Source organism: Phlebotomus papatasi, chromosome 1, assembly GCF_024763615.1.
Source record: "Phlebotomus papatasi isolate M1 chromosome 1, Ppap_2.1, whole genome shotgun sequence".
NCBI classification, from domain to species: domain Eukaryota; kingdom Metazoa; phylum Arthropoda; class Insecta; order Diptera; family Psychodidae; genus Phlebotomus; species Phlebotomus papatasi.
Genome location: NC_077222.1, coordinates 112011680 through 112032426, shown reverse-complemented (window position 1 = coordinate 112032426; position 20747 = coordinate 112011680). Strand labels below are relative to the sequence as shown.

At 33.0% G+C, this 20747-nt stretch overlaps 2 protein-coding genes across 2 annotated transcripts in view; one reads left to right on the top strand and one right to left on the bottom strand.

Moving 5' to 3' along the window:
• LOC129798765 (GRAM domain-containing protein 2B-like) overlaps window positions 1-15554 on the top strand; it is a gene marked incomplete at its 5' end in the record, with an annotated part of 44281 nt that extends 28727 nt beyond the window's left edge. The window contains 5 exons of the mRNA XM_055842106.1: window positions 8285-8523; window positions 8591-8694; window positions 9650-10276; window positions 11127-11249; window positions 11365-15554. Of these exons, the coding sequence (XP_055698081.1) occupies window positions 8285-8523; window positions 8591-8694; window positions 9650-10276; window positions 11127-11249; window positions 11365-11454 (1183 nt within the window). The remainder of the gene's footprint in view (window positions 1-8284; window positions 8524-8590; window positions 8695-9649; window positions 10277-11126; window positions 11250-11364) is intronic.
• On the bottom strand, window positions 15072-19361 carry LOC129798762 (probable isocitrate dehydrogenase [NAD] subunit alpha, mitochondrial). Its single transcript, XM_055842102.1, has 5 exons — window positions 19271-19361; window positions 18648-18815; window positions 18405-18583; window positions 18128-18343; window positions 15072-16217 (listed from the first exon to the last, which is right to left on the bottom strand). The coding sequence occupies exons 1-5, from the start codon at window positions 19358-19360 to the stop codon at window positions 15743-15745; spliced, it is 1128 nt and encodes a 375-aa protein (XP_055698077.1). The 5' UTR covers window position 19361; the 3' UTR covers window positions 15072-15742.
• Window positions 19362-20747: the final 1386 nt, after the last annotated feature.

The window sequence follows — 20747 nt, the reverse complement described above, 5'->3', positions numbered from 1 at the left end:
AAAGAGTGGTTATTAGATCTGCCAATTTTTATTGGTGGAAGAGGAAATAGAAATTTATTTTGTCATTTTTGGTCTTTTCTACAACTTCTCGTGTATATTTATGTCTCAGTTCATGGCATAATTACGATTTTTAAGATTAATATGTGTAGGTCCTTAATGTCTAATATGTTTCGCCCTTAAAAGTAACGCACCTGTCTTCATTCAGCCTTTCCTATAAATTTTAAAGCGTAATTCCCATTAAATAAAGAGCAAGTCGAATCAATGACTTCTCCCAACAAAAAATAAGTGATAAAAGCAATTAAATTGGGTGATAAGTTGCGATAAAATTTTGAGCAGTGAGAAAAAGAGTTAATAAAAGTCAGAAAATTTTCTTATCATTCCTGAAAAAAGAAAACCCCTCGGTCTCTGTTATTATTTTAGGCTTTCTATGGGGATCTTAATCACTGAAATATGTGATCCAAATGGAAAAGAGTCACTTGAAAGATTAGGGTGATACTATCCTCTGAAGAATCCCCAGTAAGAATGTTAAATTAGTGCAATCGCAACAATGGAAGAGTCATACATTATCACATGCCTGGTGTAATGTTGTGGCACTATCAGCCTCGACTTTATCAGTATCTGAGCATACAAATACATCCAGAGTATCTGATATCAGTCACCAACGTCTATAGAAAAAGCCACATGAAAAGTTCTTGGGTCCAGTTTTCAAATGAACTTCATCGGACGCACAACCAATTATTTTTCCTAGTAACTCAGCGAGTTAATTCAAAGTTTTTTCTTTCCCTGGTGCTCCAAATGTCTTCATCATCTTCTTATGAGCACGTGCAGAGATCATAAAATACGCTTATTTGTGCGACTTTTGCGTCCTCTTCTTCCGACAATTTTCTCTGGCAAAAAAAGAACAGCATAAATAAACAGTTTTCCCGACTGAGATGAATTTTCCTTTTGCCATCGAAAAACGAAGAAAGTGAACTAAAAAAACATCAAAGTTGAGATAGAAGAATGGAAAACATTTTCAGTGTTGTGTAATAATAGTATTTTGCAATGAATTTCCTTCGGACTGTGAAAATTAATTTTTTGTTCGTGTTCTTCTAACTCCAAAAGTGTATTTATCTTGTTCAGAGCAAATACAAAGATAAATCGAGCAGATTGAAAAGGGTAGTGAAAAATATTCTAAAATTTTAGTGAAATGGTGCCAATAATTCAATAGTTAGAAGACACTCATACGTAAAATGGCATCGGGAATACCAAAAGCAATAATTGCAAAGTATCATCAAAAGAGTGAAAATGCTACAATATTATTTGACAGTATTTCAGATAATACCTCTGAAACGGTTGATGATGTCTATGAGTAAGTTTTCTTGATCCCAAAGCAATTAACAAAACAAAATTCAATTTTTAATGCAAATTTTTCCATAACGCATAGAATGGCACAATATGTCCGTGGAAAATCGATCAAAATTGTTAAATATTAACGAAAAAGCGTGTTTAACTGGATGGCAGCTTGACTAAAACCCCTGAACAGATGTTTCAATTCCGATGCTAAATTTTTAATCCTCTTCCCATCCTTCTGACCTTCACTTTATTTAAGTTAACGTGCAGCAACAAATGCCAATTTTCACGAAATTCCTGGAGAAGCCCTTTTCATAACAGACATTTGTTGGCCAGAGGTTTTCTTATCGCGTCTGTCTAGTCTTTCGTCAAGCCTTATCACTGAGTTTTGAATTTTTTTCTTTGATAGTATCCGTAATGGTTTAACATAATCTCAAAGTAAAAGAGTTGAAAGAAAATATCTTCATGGACAAGTTCATGGGATTTTTAAGTTTTCTATGTCACAAAAAACACTTTGAGTCACCTTATGAAGCATAAACCATGAAAATGTTCATTGAAATTTACTCGAGTGGTGAAAAAATTGCGGTTGGTGCAAATATTTGTCAAATTGAATTTAATTTTAAAAGTAGAATTTCAAAAATAGAAATACTTTGAACCCTTGGATTACAATTATTAATGAAGTGTATTAAGTTTAAGTTTAGAACTTGAAAATGCTATATGTAAATTAAGCATTAAACATTAAAGTATCAATAATATACTATTCTTCAGTAATTTAGACTAGTTCAGATCAGTTTTGATCATTTTGATAATTTTAATCATTTGATAGATTCAATTTCAAAAGACAGTTTATTTTTCTCAAACTACAAAATATAGTATAAAGTAATCATCATCATCATCTTCATTTTCAACCGCTTATCCCTATTGGGATTGCGGGCTAATGACATCCAGTATACCAGCCCACGCTTGTCGATCCTTCTCCATTTCAGGAAGATGTTTAGGTTCGATCTTCAGGCGCTCCAAGGAACGATTCTGAATTTGATTCAACCACCTTGTCCTAGGCCTCCTCGAGGTTGACGCCTCCTCACAATGGCTTGCATAGATTTTCTAGGAAATCTTTTATAAAGAAATTACTAGGCTTATACTCATTCGAAGAGATATGGGACAGTGGGAGAGATGGACCATTTCCTCTCCTGCCTACACCATCCACTGAGAGAAATCCGAAAAATTTAAAATAACATTCCGGAAATGTTAATTTTACCCTGCAGTATTGATCTGAAATCGGTGTAAATATTACGCTTTTTAGGTGCATTGGGGGTTAAAGTTACCCTTTTTCATGTTAATTTTACCCTTAAAAAGGTGTAAAATTAACATGAAAAAATGTTGATATATTTTTACACCTAAAAAGTGTTAAAGTTATGAGGAAAGAAAGTAAATCCCACCCTCTTTTTTTTCTCTGTGTCTGCTGTAAAGATTCAATTTATGACAGTTTAACTTTTTAGGGATTACTATGCCATAAGTCTTTAGGGGGAAGTGGGTCACCTTTAAAATTGAGCTTTTTTCTCCCATTTTTAGATGGAACTGTTGGAACGCACAATTGGTTTGTGGAGCTAAATTATTGAAAATAGAAGAAAAATCCAATTTTAAAGATGCCCCAATTCAAAGGTGCCCCATTTCCGCCTAATAGTCTTCTTTTAAGTTACTCTTAAAGTAATATTCTATGATGATGAAATATTTCAAGAATTCAATCGTGAAAATTGCTGGTGTTTGTTGTGTGAAAATTGTAATTTGCTCTTCCCACAAATTTATTCATTCTGCACTTTACGATCACTTCAAGATTCACTGCTCTCTCTCTTCGTGCGGACTAAAAATACAACATCAAAATTGGAGAATTTTATGGAGTTTAAATTGACTTGAAAGTGTTTTTCTTTGTAAATTTTGGTCTTCACCCCAGAAATATTGTTTGCAATTAAACTCAAATCTTATATTCATGACTATTTGCTCTCTTTTTTGTTCGTCAATCCATTCAGTAAAAAAATTTCCATGAAGAAGCAATTTTTTAGGGACTTTGCCACATGAAATATCTGGTTTCTTTCACTTGTCGGTTCGGATATTGCTCAATGTTGTGGCTTTTCCTTCACAAATTTAATTTGAAAATGTAATTGACCAGAAATTTTGTCGTTTGAATGGGTGAATGTTTGGTAGAATTATGTCAAGAAGGCATATACCTCTCTGGGTTGAATCATGACTGAGATTAAAATAGAGCTTAGCAAAATGCGATGTCAAAAACTGTTGATATTTGTATGTTGAGAAATCCAGAATGTGCGTCTATTTCGTCAAAAATAGATTTTCTTGATTATCTCTTCATCAACATTATGCCAGGTTTGCAACCGCATATTTTTGGACTTTTGAGGTGTAATTTGAGGGATTGCGATACTGGATACAATACTGTCATCTGATCCACTAGAAAATGTGACCCACTTGCTATTTATCTCTCCTTAAATTTCACTCGTGTTTATCACAAGATGCTTTTGAAATTTTTCACATGATTTCCTCAAGTGATTTCTCATGTGAGAGCCTACTTAAACATTATAACATGAACTTACAGATTCGCGCAAGCATTCATATCGCATTTGTATTTTGTAATTACATAACAAACAGTTATTCGTAAGAGTTTGCCAAAAATTTGTAGAGACTAGACGAAAATCAACGAACCGGGAGTTGGAATTGTCTTACAATTCTTATTATGTAAAATTATTTTAATTTTACTTGCAAAAACCCCGTTGATTTGTAAAACTCTATTCGATGGAGATAAAGGTTTGTTAAATTTATGTCGTAGACCCGGAACTATAGTTTAGACACAAATTTGAACCTTGGATTGCAAATGAACTCCCAAAGGAAGTTGGTATATTTAATGGTTTGTAACTTTGGCAAACTTACCTACGGTAGATGTGCGAGTAACTATGTACTTCGGGGTGACTTTGTAGATAATATAGTGTAGGAGATTTCGTGGTGTAATTGGTAAGAGCGATCGGCTTTTCCACGGTGAGATTTCTGTTTCGAATATCACAGTTGCGAGTTTAAGATACGTACGGGGCGAAAGATTAAACCGTCTGAAAAAACATTATATGTATATATACACACACATATATATATATATATATATATATATATATATATATATATATATATATATATATATATATATTCATTCATTCATTTTCAACCGCTTATCCCTATTGGGGTCGCGGGCCCATGACATCCAATCTAGCAGCCCACGCCTGTCGGTCCTCCGCCACTTCAGGAAGATGTTCGAGTTCGATCCCGAGGCGTTCCAAGGCAAGATTCTGAATTTGATTCAGCCACCTTGTCCTAGGTCTGCCTCGAAGCCGAGGTCTCCTCACAATGGCTTGCATAGCTTTTCTGGGGAATCTTTCATATATATATATATATATATACACAGTAAAAAATTGTGTGAGAAATAAAGTTGTGTATTTGAAAAGTTGTGTAAATTCACAAGCAATATGGTTGTAAATTGTAAAATTACTATCATATTCGTAGTACGATACTAACATAATGCTAGTAAAATTATGTATTGTGTAAGGAAATTTGTGTATTGGAAAATTTGTGTGAGAACTGTCAAAATTCCATTGCTTACTATTGCAATTTTTCTAAGATTTCAGATAGATTTTGCATTTTTAACTGCCTAATTGTCTTCTGGAATCATTCATTGGATTCTTAAAATGTGCCTCAGTCGTAAAAAATTAGGAATAATTATGTAATAACAGAAAACAGAGGAAGCATCATGTAAATTAGAAAAATTGACGATGCAACTCTTGGCCATTTGCTGAAGAGAAGTAAGCAAGTCGGTAGCGCAGGCAGAAAACACGAGACCATCAACACAAAGATTATGGGTTCAAGTCTCAGACTCTCTCTTATTTTTTTTTCCTTTTTTTATTCTTTTTTTCTTTTTTTTCTTAGTTTAATACCGAGACATATCACAGATAATACAAATAAACCGAACAAAATTGCTCTACAATCAAAATTATAGACAGGAAGCCATTTTATAAAATTGAAAATACACAACTTTGCCAATACACAACATTTCCAATACACAAAATTTACAACCATAGCGCTCGTGCAAAAATTACCAATCGTAGTGGTTGTAAATTTTTTTACTGTGTAGTACATCAAATTTGTTTAGTACACCAATTTGTTATGTTACTTCTGAGACAACTACAATATCAAACATCAGAATTTATATGCTCACATTTTCAAAATACAGCCTAATACTAATAAGGTGTGTGAGTATATCACATCTCAGATAGATCTGCATTTCACATCACGTAATTTATCGTTTTTGCAAAGTTACCCCAACAATGTCACATCAGTTTTTTTAACACAATTTTCTCACTAAATTTCATTGAGAAATTTTTCTAATATATTTATTCAAGCTGAAAATTTCTTTTTGTCTTCCTTTATGGCTTAAGAGACATTAGTGTAAAATGATATGAAATTTTTATCACATTTCAATTCAAAAGTTTCCTCATATTTCAATGAACTGGCGAATTCTGTGTTAGTGGGAAAGTTGTTGAATTCGTATTTTTAGCTCCTCAATGAATTAATTTTCATTACTCTCTAAGTTTAATACTCTAACCATTTGGCATTTATTTGTGCTTTCCGTACACCTTTATCGCAATTAATTTTAGTGTGGGTGAAAAAAAGGCGGGAAAACAGCGTGCGTTAACTTTAGACGTATCTTTTCCTCCTCAAAATTGTTATCATCAAACTGAGTTGATATTTGTCAAATTTCAGATATAGATGACCTAAAATTAGGGAGCATGTGATAAAGCTTTTGTTAACCATTAAAAGTTGTTTAACTGTCACTATGTAATAATATATTCGACATGTATACTTCACGTTTAAAACTCTGTTGTTATTTTAATTTGAACGAGATAATGTTTGAAGATGAATCTGAAAGCTTTTTTCATATTTTGCTAAAATACCCACAAATAATCTCTTATCACACAAAACACCTGCGAGTCCCACTCAAAAGGTTTTCCAAGAGTTTGCTCAAAGTGTACACAGCTGTTCAATTTCTGTGACTCTTTATCTATGCGTGAAATTTTCTTCTTAATAATTTTCTCTGCAGGTGAAAAAAAAGACATAAATTGATATTATGTCGGTATTTTTATTTTGTGATCGGCTGTACAAGAATGCGCTGAGGGAAATTGGGGGTAAATGTAGCTGAGACCTCTTGGAATTTAAACTGACAAATTGCAATCAATTAATAAAATGCCCATTTATATTTGTGTCAGTCAATTTAAATTTAGTGTGATGCAGAAAATCTAATAGATAATGCATCTATCAATTGCAAAGTGGTATTCAATAAATTATTACACGCTATGGTTTCTTCAACTAAAGATTTCCTACACATATTAAATATTAATGTGGTATTGGTCAGAGTGCAATACATATTTTTAATGTAATAAATTGAGATTTTTGCGACGGTGCGGTGGCGGAGTTTCATTTATAAATCTTATCATAGGTGTCGTCTTATAATAAAATGCATAAGTTGTGGAGTGTAGGTCTAAAATATTCTCCAGGGCAATCATCTTCCAGATGGACCCGTAACTAAAAAAAATATTCTCTTTTATGTTTAGTATTACTGATGACATATACAGAATTTTACAAGTTATGCAAGCTATTGTGTGTGAGGAGGCGTCGACCTTGGGGCAGTCCTAGGACAAGGTAGCTGAAAAAACTCAGGACCTTGTCTTGGAGAGCTTTGAAATCGATCGCGAAAATCTTCCTGATAATTAGAAAATTGTGAGCTGCAGACAGACACTTAGGCTTTATTTGAACCCGTTATGTCTACCCTAAAAAACTTTACTACAATTCTTTTAAAAACTAGCTGAACTGCAGAATATCTTGAACCTCCGCTCTTTTGACATCCTCCAATGTCAAAGCTGCTTTCTGAAAGACCTTAATTATTTGTCTTGAGAATTTGGAACATTAATATAAAATATGTTCTACTGTTTCCAGACTCTCTCCAGAATCTCTTCAAGTTGAGGTAATATTAATACCTAACTTTGAAAAATGTAAATTTAGCCAATGTCCTGTATAAATTCCTAAAAGTTCCCCTTCTTGAAATTTACCAGAAGTTGACTACAACTTTTTACTTTATTCCAAAGTGCTGTAAGCTCTATTCCTGTAATATATTAGAAATAATCTTTCCATATTTCTCTTTTAACTCCGAAGACTGGATCAGGGCATATGGAGTCCTGATGTGAACCAATTTTCAGAAATTTCTCTTCTATTTTATTACCTCTATTAATATCGTTACAGAAGAATAATAATTATTTCTCTGCTAATCTGCAAAAATTAGTCCTGATCTCCTTAGCAATTTTAGCTATTATAATACCCAGATGTGGCGCAGAAAGCGACCTTGTGCTATCAGAGATTATATACATATTTTTTCCTGTAAGATTTTCGTTCACTAACATATTCATTGCAATCAGAATAGTTCCGATTTCTGCTAAAAATATTATTGAAAATTTACATATTAAATTTTCCCATACAATTTTCGATTACTAACTGTAAGCACAATGGTCTAATTTTTTTCAAATGAATATCGTTAGGTATTAAATAAAGTACACATCATATTCCAAAATAATTATTTATTATACAACTTACGTAACATTTCAGGGTGCATATTTTTTCATAATTTACTATCTTTGTTTTTTATTCAGCGTCTATTATTAAAAACATTTAAGACATAATCATGTTTGAAATTCAGTCAAAAATTTGAACTTGATTTTTTCTGCATATAAATGAATTTTATTTCAAAATTATATTTTACGCTATTCTGCTGTAAAAATACATAATTGGTTAATTGATCATTTTCTCTTTCTATTTTTTTTTTTTTACTTTAATTGCCATCTTTGGCGTGAAGATCTGTGAGGCAGCAGTTGACGCCGTCAGGAGCTGGCACGGTGGCGAACAATCTGCGCAGCGTGAGTCCCAATCAGCAGCTGAAGGGAGCCGGTGGTGGCGGAAGTGAGAAGGAGACAAGTACAGGGAGTGGTAAAGATGCTGGCAAAGAGAAGAAAAGAAAAGAGCTGAGTAGCTCACGTCAGAAGAAATTCCATCGACATTTTCAGCAAGTTTCCACAGATGAACATGTGATTAATTGTAAGTTGCTTAGAGATTCAGAAAAAAGTTTTCCTTTAATAAATCTTTCTTTTTTTAATTCTTATAGATTTTTCCTGTGCACTCGTTAGTGATATCCTCTTACAAGGACATTTATACATAACCGATAATTATTTTGCATTTTACTCAAATGTTTTTGGCTTTGTGACAAAAGTAAGTATTTCTTAAGTTCTTTTTTGTTCGAACTTTAAAGGATAGCAATTAGTTCCTCGATTTTCTGTTACATATCTCCGATTTCCAGTACCATTGAAATCGAATTTAAGCTTAATTATTAGAACCTAAAGATTGTAAAAATATTGCTTCGATTTTCGTCCGTTTGCTTCTCCTGGATGTTTTTGGTTTAGAGATCAAATGGTAGAAGTAAGAGATATTGACATGTATATTCTTTAGAAATGTTAATTTTACTTATATCTCCTATTCCCTCTAACAACTTCACGTTCACGTTTTCTTTTTTTTTAAAGGATTGGAGATTTTTTTTTGATTTTTGGAAGTGTTTTTAGGCCAAGTGTGACCCGGGCAAAAATTTTACGCATTTTGTTGAAAAAAAAATACCATCTTAGAATAATTTTAGGTTTAATATTTTTATTCTGGAGTTATAAGCCACACGGTAAGAGATATCAATTCGTGATCTTCAAGTCTTCCCCTTTATTAGTTGATATTCATAAATAATTAGGCCACTTTACCTCCACCCCTGTCCATCCCCTCCTGTAATATGTTAATTCTTGAACTTGTGAATTGTAGCACTTCTTCGTCTTTAAAATTTATGCCTTAATGAATTTGAAACATATTTAAAAAGAAAAAAGAAAATCAAGATGGAAAGTATCAATAAATAATTTGTTTATTTAGGAATATGAGCGAAAAATTGCAGATTTTCATGAGATAACAAGCAGAAAGATTTCTAAACATGAAAAAAGTATTTCAAAGTGAACTTTATGTACGATTTTCTGCGGTTTTTGCATAATCTTTATACAATCAGGAAATAATTCGCTAATTCATATAATTATTGCCACGTAATTGCAATTTACTTTCTAAATACAACACTGTATAATAAAAGATTAATTGCATCTTGTTCCATAATGTGATTATTTGAATAACTTCAATTTTTCAGCTCCTGATTCCAATTGTGTCTGTGGTAAAGATATCTAAGGAGAAGACAGCAAAAATCATCCCAAATGCCGTTGGAGTGGCCACAAGTGATGAGCGTCATGTCTTTGGGAGCTTCATGAGTCGCGAAGCTGCCTACAGACTGATGGTTAGTGTTTGGAGGCCTCTTGTTCCGGCTGAAGAAGCTCCAGAAACTCCTGCCACAAAAGCACCAGATGCAGAAATGTTTGAGTGCAGCATGGAGGAGGACAGTAGTTGCTCAGTTAGCGGAAATGAGAGTCCAACGCAAATCCAGGAGTCCTCAGCTAATAGCGATCCAGCTCCTCGGCAAAGACCCGGAGTTTCTGTAGTGGATGGCCTCCCGCCGGACGAGATGCCTTCACTTGTGTCCAGCAATCCTAAACCTGTGATTTTCCGTCATGCCCCTCCTCCACCAACCCTTGCAGCGACTACTATGGCAAAAAAATCCTTCTTGACTAGATTGCGGCCCAAGCTGCCTAAAAATTTGCACATTGTCCACTTGGGAATGGTGCTGGCGGTTATTCTTACCATCTTCTCAGGCTTCCTCCTTTACCGGATTCTCGACATCCAGGCCAGAGCCAATGAATTCCCCACACTTGACTATAAATGGGTGAGTTCTTACTTTTCTTTCTTTTTTTTTGCGTGATTCATGGGAGAAAGTTTGGTCCTTTTTTTTGTACTTGCTCAGCATTGTATTTATATACCACTTAAGTGGCGTTTTCATTTTCAATGTCGAAAGAAATACACAAAAGATGGTAAATATTTATGAATCGCGAGAGATTTTCGATTTTAATTTGAAGACAGTGGGCTCAACGTAACCTTTTTGAAGAGCTTTTGAGTTATCTTGTCCAAAGGAATTCTTATAATTGAAGTGATTTTAAGAAAATTATTGGTCGTTGGATAAATTTCGCGACAAGGAACTAAGGAACTATAAGTTTGCTTTACATACAAAGATTCTGCGATTATCCCCAGAGGCGCTTAAGTCGGAATTTAAAAATAAAACCAATAGCGCTTTATGCAGGTCAAGAAAATATTAACAGAATGTCTTATGTCTTGTCATCCCTCAAATGAATTATAAATGAGATATAAGCAATTTGTAACAAAAATTATGGGGAAACCTTGAGTTTATGTAGAATAGAAGTCTTTTAAGAATTTGTTGTTAATCGATTGAGAAATTTATATAAATATGATGCTATTGTTCGGCACGCGTTCAAAAATTGTGGCATAATTTACTTATTTATGAAGGAAGTCGTTGGAAATAACGCTATACTCTTAGATTGATATATTCAGACGATTTTGAGCTGTGATAAGACCAAAATATCAAAAACAATAAACGAAAACACTTGTAAGCAAACTTGAAAATATCGATAAGTAGCTTTGGAAATCAATATTCAAACTCAATTCAAAAACTTCCTATTTAACTTAAATGAAATTTAATTGAAATTAAACTTTGTCTGCAGTCTGGCACCAAGGATGACGCAGAACTCTATGCTGAAGTTTTAAAGTGGCAGAAGGAGCTCCAATCAAAGAGCCTTGAGGAGGCACAAAAGATGTTAAATTCAAATTTAGATCAAATTGTGAAGGTAAATATGGCATAAAATCAACATAATATTTTGACGCTTTTTGCCAAATCAATTAGCACACATAAGTCTCTAAAATGTTTTGTGTAAGACATCTCAATTTTTAACGTCTTTCCAGGTGAGAGAGAGTCTCGAGACACTTTCGACGCTCATTCATGACAAATTGGAAACAGATCCGGCAACAACTGGCAATTCTGGAGCCACATGAGTGTCAATTTACAGGCCTCGATTTTTCTTAATTTTTTATTAAAAAAAAGAACATGAAATAATGTTAAACAGATACTAGTCAAATTGGGCAGAAGATCCACGTTTTACATAGATATTGCTCAAGAAAAACAAAAATACTTTCTCAATTTCGTGCGTGAGAAATGAAGAAAAGTAGAAGCATTTTCTTCATATGAATTCTTTCTCTTTTTGTGGACTAATTATAAATAAAAAGGAAGGAGACGATATGGAGGAATGTCACTGAGAATATCAAGAAAAGGCAAGTGTTATTTTTGGCTCTTAATCTTAACTTATTTTATTAGATAAATGCAATTTGTAATGCGCATGTTAAAATGGTGAATTTGTAGAACAAGATCAAATGTAGCCAAAGGAGTAAAATTTGCCAAATATTAATTTAAAAACAAAATAAATAAAACAAATTGTGGTTAATGAGAGAAAACCTTTTCATCAGTATAACCTATGGTTAATTATTAAAAAAAAAGACACAAAGTATGCATATTTCCTTAAATTTATCTTAAGAAAAAGAACATTAAGAAACGGATCAAGGCAAAAAAATCACTGAGTGATCAAAGAGAGATAAGCAATTTATGACTTTTTTTAAGTTAAAAAAAAAATAGAATGATGGCAAACTCACAATAAGTTCTGTTTTGTAAAAAAAAATTTCGAAACTTCGCATGAGAGTGAGCAAGACAATAAAATAAGATTTCGCTCATTTAGTGAAACATAAAAATATTAACAAAGCTAAAGTTTTTCTGGGCTTTTTAATGGTATACACATAATAATATTCGTCTATTTTTGTTATTTACCAAGGTGTAGGGGAAGGTGGGGCTACTTTGAGCTGTGGGCTACATTGTTATACGATTTTTTCGCATATTTCTAAAGGAAACTGAGTTTAAACATGATGTAATTTAAATAGATAAAACATCTATGGATCTAAATAAAATAATTGTAAGGATCAGCTTGATTTAGAATTAGGCGAAAAATCGTATAACAATCTCACCTCACAGCTCAAAGTAGCCCCACCTCCCCCTAATTAAGTCAATATTCTAAAAATACAAATCGACAAAATCGAAAGATTAAGGGATTCCTTACTTAAAGATCGCAAGATCGTGCGATTTTCTATCTATATTTATCGTCAGATTACACGATTACTACACAAACCTATAACTTTTTCAAACTTCAATTTTGTACTGATAATGTTTTCTAAATCCATCTGTTAAAAATAGAAGAAAACCGTAATTAATATGATGGAAAAGTGACAAGTTTTGAAAAACGCAAACGTATGTTTCCTGTTATATGACACCACATAGCATAAAAGCTATACTTTTCCAATATTATCCATAATAAATAAATAAATATATATTTTATTGTGCGTAGCTCATGTAACACTGAACGTTATAAACATTATTTTGTAATTTTAATTAGAGAGTGAGCGAAATTCACTTCTATTTATCTCACTAACTTTCATCCGTAATTTCGTAAATAATTTTTAAAAACAAAAGTTATTGTGTGTTATAGCGTCTACACACTAGAGAAATTTATGTCCATATTCAAGAGTTTTTCCTATACTCAAGCATAGAGAATTTGCTTCAATACTTCAATATGGACAGAAATTTCTCTAGTATGTAGAGGCCATTACTTATAAGGATTTCAAAATAAGTAATAAAGAATTGTGTCTCCAAGTCATTTGGAGAAATATGAACAAGAAACATAGAAAAAAATGGGATTAAAGACTGTGGTAAAGAGAATTTCAAAAATTCTAACATTTTTATTTGAGAAAAAAGAGAAATAAATCCAAAAGAGTTGATTAAAAATTTGCAAAGTATGTTGGCATAAACATTTAAAATAAAACATAAAAAGTTTTGTGAGGAACTCACAAACATTTACTAAAAAAAAATTAAAGCAAAAAAAATATAAATTCTAGTGTCAAGTTATTATAAAAATAGAATATTTAAAGGACAAATATGAAAACCCAAAAAATATTTAATGGCTTTCACAATTAAATCTAATAAACATACATTTGAAAATGTTAAAAAAAAAATTTAAAAGACACAATATCAAATGAATAAAAAGGATTACTATTATACTTCCTGAAGACCTTTCTCCAGCAAACATTTTACAGAATTGTCCTAGACATTTGATAGTAAAAACGTAAATTAAAAGTTCAGTGATTGAAGGAGTTGATGAAAATTGCTGATAAAGCGAGAAAAATTGTTTGAATTATTAATTTGACATTATTGTTGTAGCGAAAGCTCAGTTTCCTTCTGAATAATTAAGATTTTCATTTTCTTATTTCATTCATTTGTAAGATTATAGTCGAAGGTGTTTCAGTGGTTGTTTGAGTGGGCAAACGGTAACAAACTTTTCCTTTATAATTTCCCATTTTCAGTTGAAGGATAACTTTTTTTTTAGGGGAAATCATCTGTTGGTAAACATTCTAACAATGTGCAATTATTCCTGAGTAACAATGACTGGTGGAAAAGTTACAGGCAGGAAAATATGTTCAAACTTAAACAGTAAAATTTGTATCTAAAAAAATTACTAAGAAGAAATGGTAAAACTTCCAATGTGGAATAGTCAAACTTATAAATTTACTTTTACTGCATGCTATACCATAAAATAAATTTCGCATTATTTCCCTAGAAATCTTTAAGAGAAAATTTTAATGTGTTCATGTAAAATTCGAAGCATCATCATCCTTTAAGCTTTTAAGAAGGATTTTGAAGTTTAATTAAATCAAACATTTAACTGCTCAAGCTTCTATCTAAACAATTTGAAAGATTCAAATTGAAAATTGATTTAAAAAAAAGTTAAAAAAAAACATTCCATTTTAAATCGTTGTTTCTATCGACCATAATCGTATCTGTCGTATTTGTTTTAATGTTATGAATCATGAATATGTAATGAACCAAAAAAAAAAATGAAAGAATATATTGATTAAATTCCAAAACAAGTAAAACCATAAAATAGATCATTACAGATACGACAATAATTGACGCAAACAACGAAATTTCGATACTTCGTACAATATCCACCAGGCACTGTTAAATGCTCAATGGAGGAGAAATAAATAATTCATATGAGTCGCAAGGTGATCTTAACAGCTTTGCGTGACATCATATAAATAGAATTGATACTTAAAAGAGCGTGAGATTATTTGAGAAGACTATTCTTCGCTATTCCACCCCAAAATTGCTTTCTCCTCCAACATCTTAATTGCGCATTTCTTCATGAAGTCGGTTAAATATTTTCTTAGTTAGCCCCAAGATAAGCGATAAAATGAAATTCTGTGATATAAATAATTTTTGTCTCTTTGTGTTACATTTTTGTTGTTATTTTTTTTTGGGTGGTATAAATTATTAGTAATTAGTGCTTTTAGTTCTTATATTTTTTTGTAAATATTAGTCAAGCATGGAGATAGTAGAAACGGTGGGACCTTTGGAATTGTTCTTTATATCAGTTTTCTGCTTTCCCAATGATGAGTAGCTGCGGGACAAGAAAGGGCAAAGGGTACAAGAAATGATGAGTTATTGAGAGAGAGAGAGCACGAGATAAATCATTTCCTTCATGAGATAACCCAAAATGAAAGATAATTCCTGGTGATTTTTTCTCTCTTTTTTTATTGGTTTTTCAAACGATTTTTTGAGTTCTTTTGGCATAAATACAGTTTTTAATATATTTCTGTCATAGAGCCTATATTTTTTTTATTTAGTGTAAAATCAATAAATAACAATTTGATTTTTATTTTATCGTCTCACACAAATAGAATATATTTCTATCTAAAGCCATTTCTTTTGCTACTCTTAGTAAATTCTTGCAGATTAAATAAATAATATTTGTCCAACTAACAACTCTCGTAATCTTGTAAAGTTCATTCAAAACAAAACCAATACAAGTCCAAGATGCCAGAGTTGAGTTTTTTCCTAGATTTTATTGCTTCGATGCAAAACAAATTGAAGCAATTTTTAAGTAACAGGAATATTTTAAAATAAAAGGAGCAGAAAAAGAATGAAATGAGTCATAGAAATTACTCTCTAGAGAAAGAGAGAGAAAAAGGGTGAATAAAATGATAAATAAAATATAGTATTTGTTGTTTTAATCTTATCAAAACAATAAGGACTTTTTTTTTGCTTAAGGTCTTCAACTATTCCCGAGAGAGATTTTTCTCCCATTGTCTTCTATAATACTCGTGGATGTCACGCCAAAGAATTTCATTCGTTTTTTTTCTTCCTGTGGTAACTAATAAATTGAGAAGAACACAAAATTCTACTTTACAATTTGGAGCAGATTTCATTGGTGAATTCCGAGCACTTGGCTTTTCCACCCAGATCTCCCGTCAGATACTTGCTCTCCTTAATGACCTCAAAGCAGGCCTTCTGGATGGCATCTGCCTGACTATTCAGATTCATGTGACGCAGCATCATCACGGCCGACAGTAGCAGGGCCGTGGGATTAGCCAGATCTTTGCCAGCAATGTCTGGAGCAGTTCCATGAACAGATTCAAACAGGGCACCGTTTAGACCAATATTTCCGGACGGGGTGAGACCCAGACCACCCACAAGACCAGCGCACATATCCGAGAGGATGTCTCCATAGAGATTCGGCATCACCAGGACGTCGTACTTACGTGGATCCTGCACCATATTGAGGCAAACTGTATCTAAGTAGCGCTCCTCGAACTTCACCTCCGGATATTTCTCAGCACTCTCACGACACATCCGCAAGAAAAGACCGTCAGACATGCGCCTGAAAAAATTGAAGATAAAGAATAATCTGGCCCCATTGGAAAGGAAAGTTCTTTCACCATCCTTTAGATGGAAATCGCTTGAAAAGAGATGGGAAAGTGAACCAGCTTTGTGGAGTGATCGAACTCTCGAACTCACGAGATCAAGCTCTTTATTTTTGAGTCCATAGTGATTAATTATCGATCCTTAATGATTCATAAATTAAGACAAACATCTCAAAATTGACAATTATTCTTAACATATTGATTTTTTTTAATTTGTAATCCATACTAAGTTCTGAAATAATTTTGGAGAACTTAAATATTTAGCATACGAAAATTCGAAATGGGGAATTTTTTTCGATTATAGGTGTAATATGGAAACTGAGCTACCTCAAAATCCGAAAAAAATGCTTAGAGATGTTTTTTTTTCTTGGGGAGGGTCACCAAAAACCGAAAGTCGATATCTATTACCGTGTAAGGTCCTGGTCAGTGACAAGTTGAAAAAAAGTTGATTATAGAATTGCTCACTCTTTGAGTTTGAGCAGTAAAAACTAATTATAAACCTAGAATAGTTTATTGTAGGTGAGATTCTTAATGTAAACTAACTCAAAATGCATGTTAATTTGATTTAGAACAGAATAGAATTGAATTGAAATGGAGAGATACAATGCAATAATTTTGGGGAATTTGGAAACTTCGTATTTTACATTTCATATTTTACATGTTCGTATTGTAGAAACTTCGTATTCTAAGATATTTCGTATTTTACCATTTCGTATTTTACATTTCGTCTTTCATACATTTTGTACAAAAATTGAACAGGCGATACTGATACCTTCCCAAAACACAGAAAATGTGCCTTTGTCCCATATAGACAATACTGATAATTAGAGCTTGAAGTTCGACTTTAAACTGAGACTCGAGGCGTATAGCGCCCTTGACCTTGTAAATCTGCAATTTTATTATTTTATTGGTTGATATAACTTATGTGAAATGTATGGCAGACGAAATGTTCAATTTTTGTACAAAATGTATGAAAGACGAAATCTAAAATACGAAATGGTAAAGTACGAAATACCCTAGAATACGAAGTTTGCGCAATACAAAATGTGCAATACGAACATGTAAGATACGAAATGTAAATATGAAGATTGCGCAAACCTAATTTTGTGTCAAATTCGTGATATATTTCAATTTTTTTTTGAGAAAAATTTGAACTTTTAAGCTACTGCAGAGGCATTGGTACCGAATTTTTGAACTGTCATATGAAAGCGCTCATCAAGATATACAAACAAAAAAGTTTAATTCAAAATTTTAATTAAAATGGGATTAGTTTGGGAGCTATTTAACCGAATAAGTGTATAATAGGCTAGAGTGTTAAGAAGTCTACCTAACATCCATTTTGAGATAAATTTTGCTTCAGTCTTCCTTATTCATTTACAAATTCGACTGAAGATTCCTACATTACAACTCCCAACTTTAGGATCAAAATGAAACTTCAAGCATTCCAAGTTGATTTACAAATAGAATCTCATTTACAATAAGGTAATTTAGGCTTATCACTAACCTTTTGTTTGTTTAATTTTTTCATGTTAAGTTTCTGATTTGAGAATTACATTTTTTTTTCAAAACATCTCAATCGTCTCTTTCTGCAAGGAATGCTTTCAAATCAAACAGAAAGCCAATTAATTTTTTAATTATACATTCTTTTACAGCGGAGCTTCATGTAAATTCCAAGTTTAACAGCCAATTAAATCCTCAATTATTAAAAAATCATTAAAAGAATTTTAAGTGGCTTCTGCAAGAGATTCATCAGCCAGAAAAGACTGCTTAGAGTAATTCTCAATTACTTGAGAAAATTCTTGGGGAATTAGCACCAGAAGATTGAGCAATTTCGTTAAATTAGCACCGAAATATGTGATTGACTTACATAATATTGGCTTTGTGTACAGCCGTCACCTTGCTTCTGTTATTGTCCTTTGCGTACTGGAAGGCAAATTCAGCCACTCGCCTCGAAGCATCTTCAGTGATTAGCTTAATACTCTGCACAACTCCGTCCACAATTTCGTGTTCAATTCCTGAGTATTCGCCCTCCGTGTTCTCACGAATGGTCACAACGTCCACATCATCATAGAGGGTCTTATAGCTGCGGATGAAATAGGATTGATAGAAGGAGTTTTCTGGCGGATAGGAAGGAATAAACTTACCCTTCTAGACTGCGACAGGGCCTTACATTTGCATAGAGATTGAATTCCTTGCGCAGAGCGAGATTAAGAGAACGATGTCCCTTGCCTACGGGTGTCATTAGAGGCCCTTTAAGACCGATCTTGTTGCGATTGACACTCTCAATGGCTTTAGGAGGGATTCCAAATTTTCCGTCCGGATACTGAAAGCCGAAAAAATTTATTTTAAATAGGATCTTGGGAACAGATTTGTCCTTGCACACGTACCCGCACTGGAGTAACGTCCACGGATTCCCATTCAATAGGAACTTTAGCCGCTTCGAAAATCTTCTGGACAGCAGCTGAGATTTCTGGTCCAATGCCATCTCCAGGAATGAGTGTGACTTTCTGGACGTCTGAAGCGAATCCTCGGGCTCCAACAGGAGCACTGGACACCTGAAACAGTTCAATCTACGAGTGAGAGACAGACAAAATTTATCATAAATCACGTGGAAAAGTTGTCCGGAAAAATGACCCAGATTTCCACCACCGTCCTTGTCGTGTCCTTGATGGCCACGAAAAATCTACACCTGACCCACAAAGCACCTGATAAAACTCTGTTTGCTTTTCCCACCCTCTTTCACCAAGCAAATTGCAATTTATCTTGTGCAATTAAACGTTTTTCATTAACAGATTACATAAGATTTGCGCAATTAATGCGAAAAGAATCTCGCGGTATTTGATTGAAAAATGTGCAACACTGATTTTGTTGATGATTTCCTCGGTGATTTTTCACACAACACACTGAGATTGTGGCACAAATTATTCAAAACACTGATAAGGAGTCAATTGGTGGGTATAAATAGGCAAATGGGAGAGAATTTGTAGTGATAATTTGCTAATTTTCTTACAATTTTGCGGAGGAAGCGAAAACGTGCTGCCATTCTTGAGACGTGCAATGAATAGGCCTTTCCCCAACAGCTGATCTCCCATGTGCGCATGGAAGTTCTGTGGATTAATCCAAAGTTTCTCCTATCAACGTGCGATTGTCTTCTACAGACACATTCTCTAAAAACGAACAAAATCTTCAAAATTTTGGCTGAAAATTATACAAATAAAAACTATCTCTGTTTTATGCAAAAAAATAAATTAATTTGTGGAAGGCACTGAGATTTATTTAAATTTAAACAAAAGTTCTACAGTTTTCTATGATTTCTCGCATAGCAACATCCGAGACACTATAAGCCTATTAACTCATTAAGTTTCATTGATGTTTCACACTTGAATTACAGGAAAAAAAATTAATAAATGAATAAATTCAAATTATGATACATCAACTATAGAATATAGAACATAACAATGTGGCAAAGTTTTCCATGAGTGAATAAAAAGTAGTACAATTCCATTTTAAATGCAAGTTCTTCTAAAATCTAAAGTTTCATGGAAGTACGAAACACCATTGAAGCATTGATGGAATTTCACAGAATTCCTAATATTTTTTTCTTATAAGGGAAAACCGGCTAATAACGATAAAATAATTTTTTACATTATGATTTTAAAATAATACTTATTTGATAAGTATTTTAGTAACTATGAAAATTTGCATATATTTTTGACTAAGTACGGCAATTAATGTACTTAAAAAGTAAAAAATTAGTGTCATCATTCTGAGAAGCATAGAAGGAAATGCGAGCACATTTCTATCCCAATGTGGGCCTAAGAATCTCCGGATATGGACCTATGTCCAACGTTACTACAACTCCTTAATATCCCGTAAATCTACATAATCAGTCATCTTTAGAGGTTTATCATTCGTCAGATTGGGTTCTACATTTAAAAATGCGAGTCAAAAATTAATTGTCAAGATTTTTGTCCAAGTACAAGCTACAAGGTGTCTCACGTGTCTCATCATCGAGTAACCATATCTGAATACACGGGATCCAAGGATTAAGCAGATTTTTGGAACCGAAAATTGGCAGACACTTAAGAAAACCGACTTTTAGCAAATTACCCTAATAATTCTTTCAAAGCTTCAAAGTTTATTATTTATTCAAAGCATACAATCGTGTATAAAATAAGCTCCATTTTCACTTATTCTTATAGAAATCTAGAGAAATAGTCAAACACACCTAATGATCATTAGAAATTTTACGGTGCTTTTAATTTTTCTTCGAGAGCTTTCTCAGCAACTTCGGCCAATGTGGCACAAAATGTCTGGGATAAACCCATGGGGATCTTGAAATTATTGATTGAGCTTTACTTAATGCATTATCAAGATAAGCTCTCGAGATATGGTATAACGCCAAATGATCGCGCGTGCACTTTTTCTGTTCATTGAATCGTTCGTGTGGTTCCTGTGGTGATAAATTGAAGTGGAAGAAATTTGAC

Bases quoted from the DNA above. Each gene is read 5' to 3' on its own strand.
- LOC129798762 (XM_055842102.1), bottom strand. From the start codon at position 19,360: ATGCGCACATGGGAGATCAGCTGTTGGGGAAAGGCCTATTCATTGCAC. The intron at 18,584-18,647 runs GTACGTGTGCAA...TTCGGCTTTCAG, and splicing joins TGGACGTTACTCCAGTGCGG to TATCCGGACGGAAAATTTGG. The intron at 18,344-18,404 runs GTAAGTTTATTC...TTTCATCCGCAG, and splicing joins CCCTGTCGCAGTCTAGAAGG to CTATAAGACCCTCTATGATG.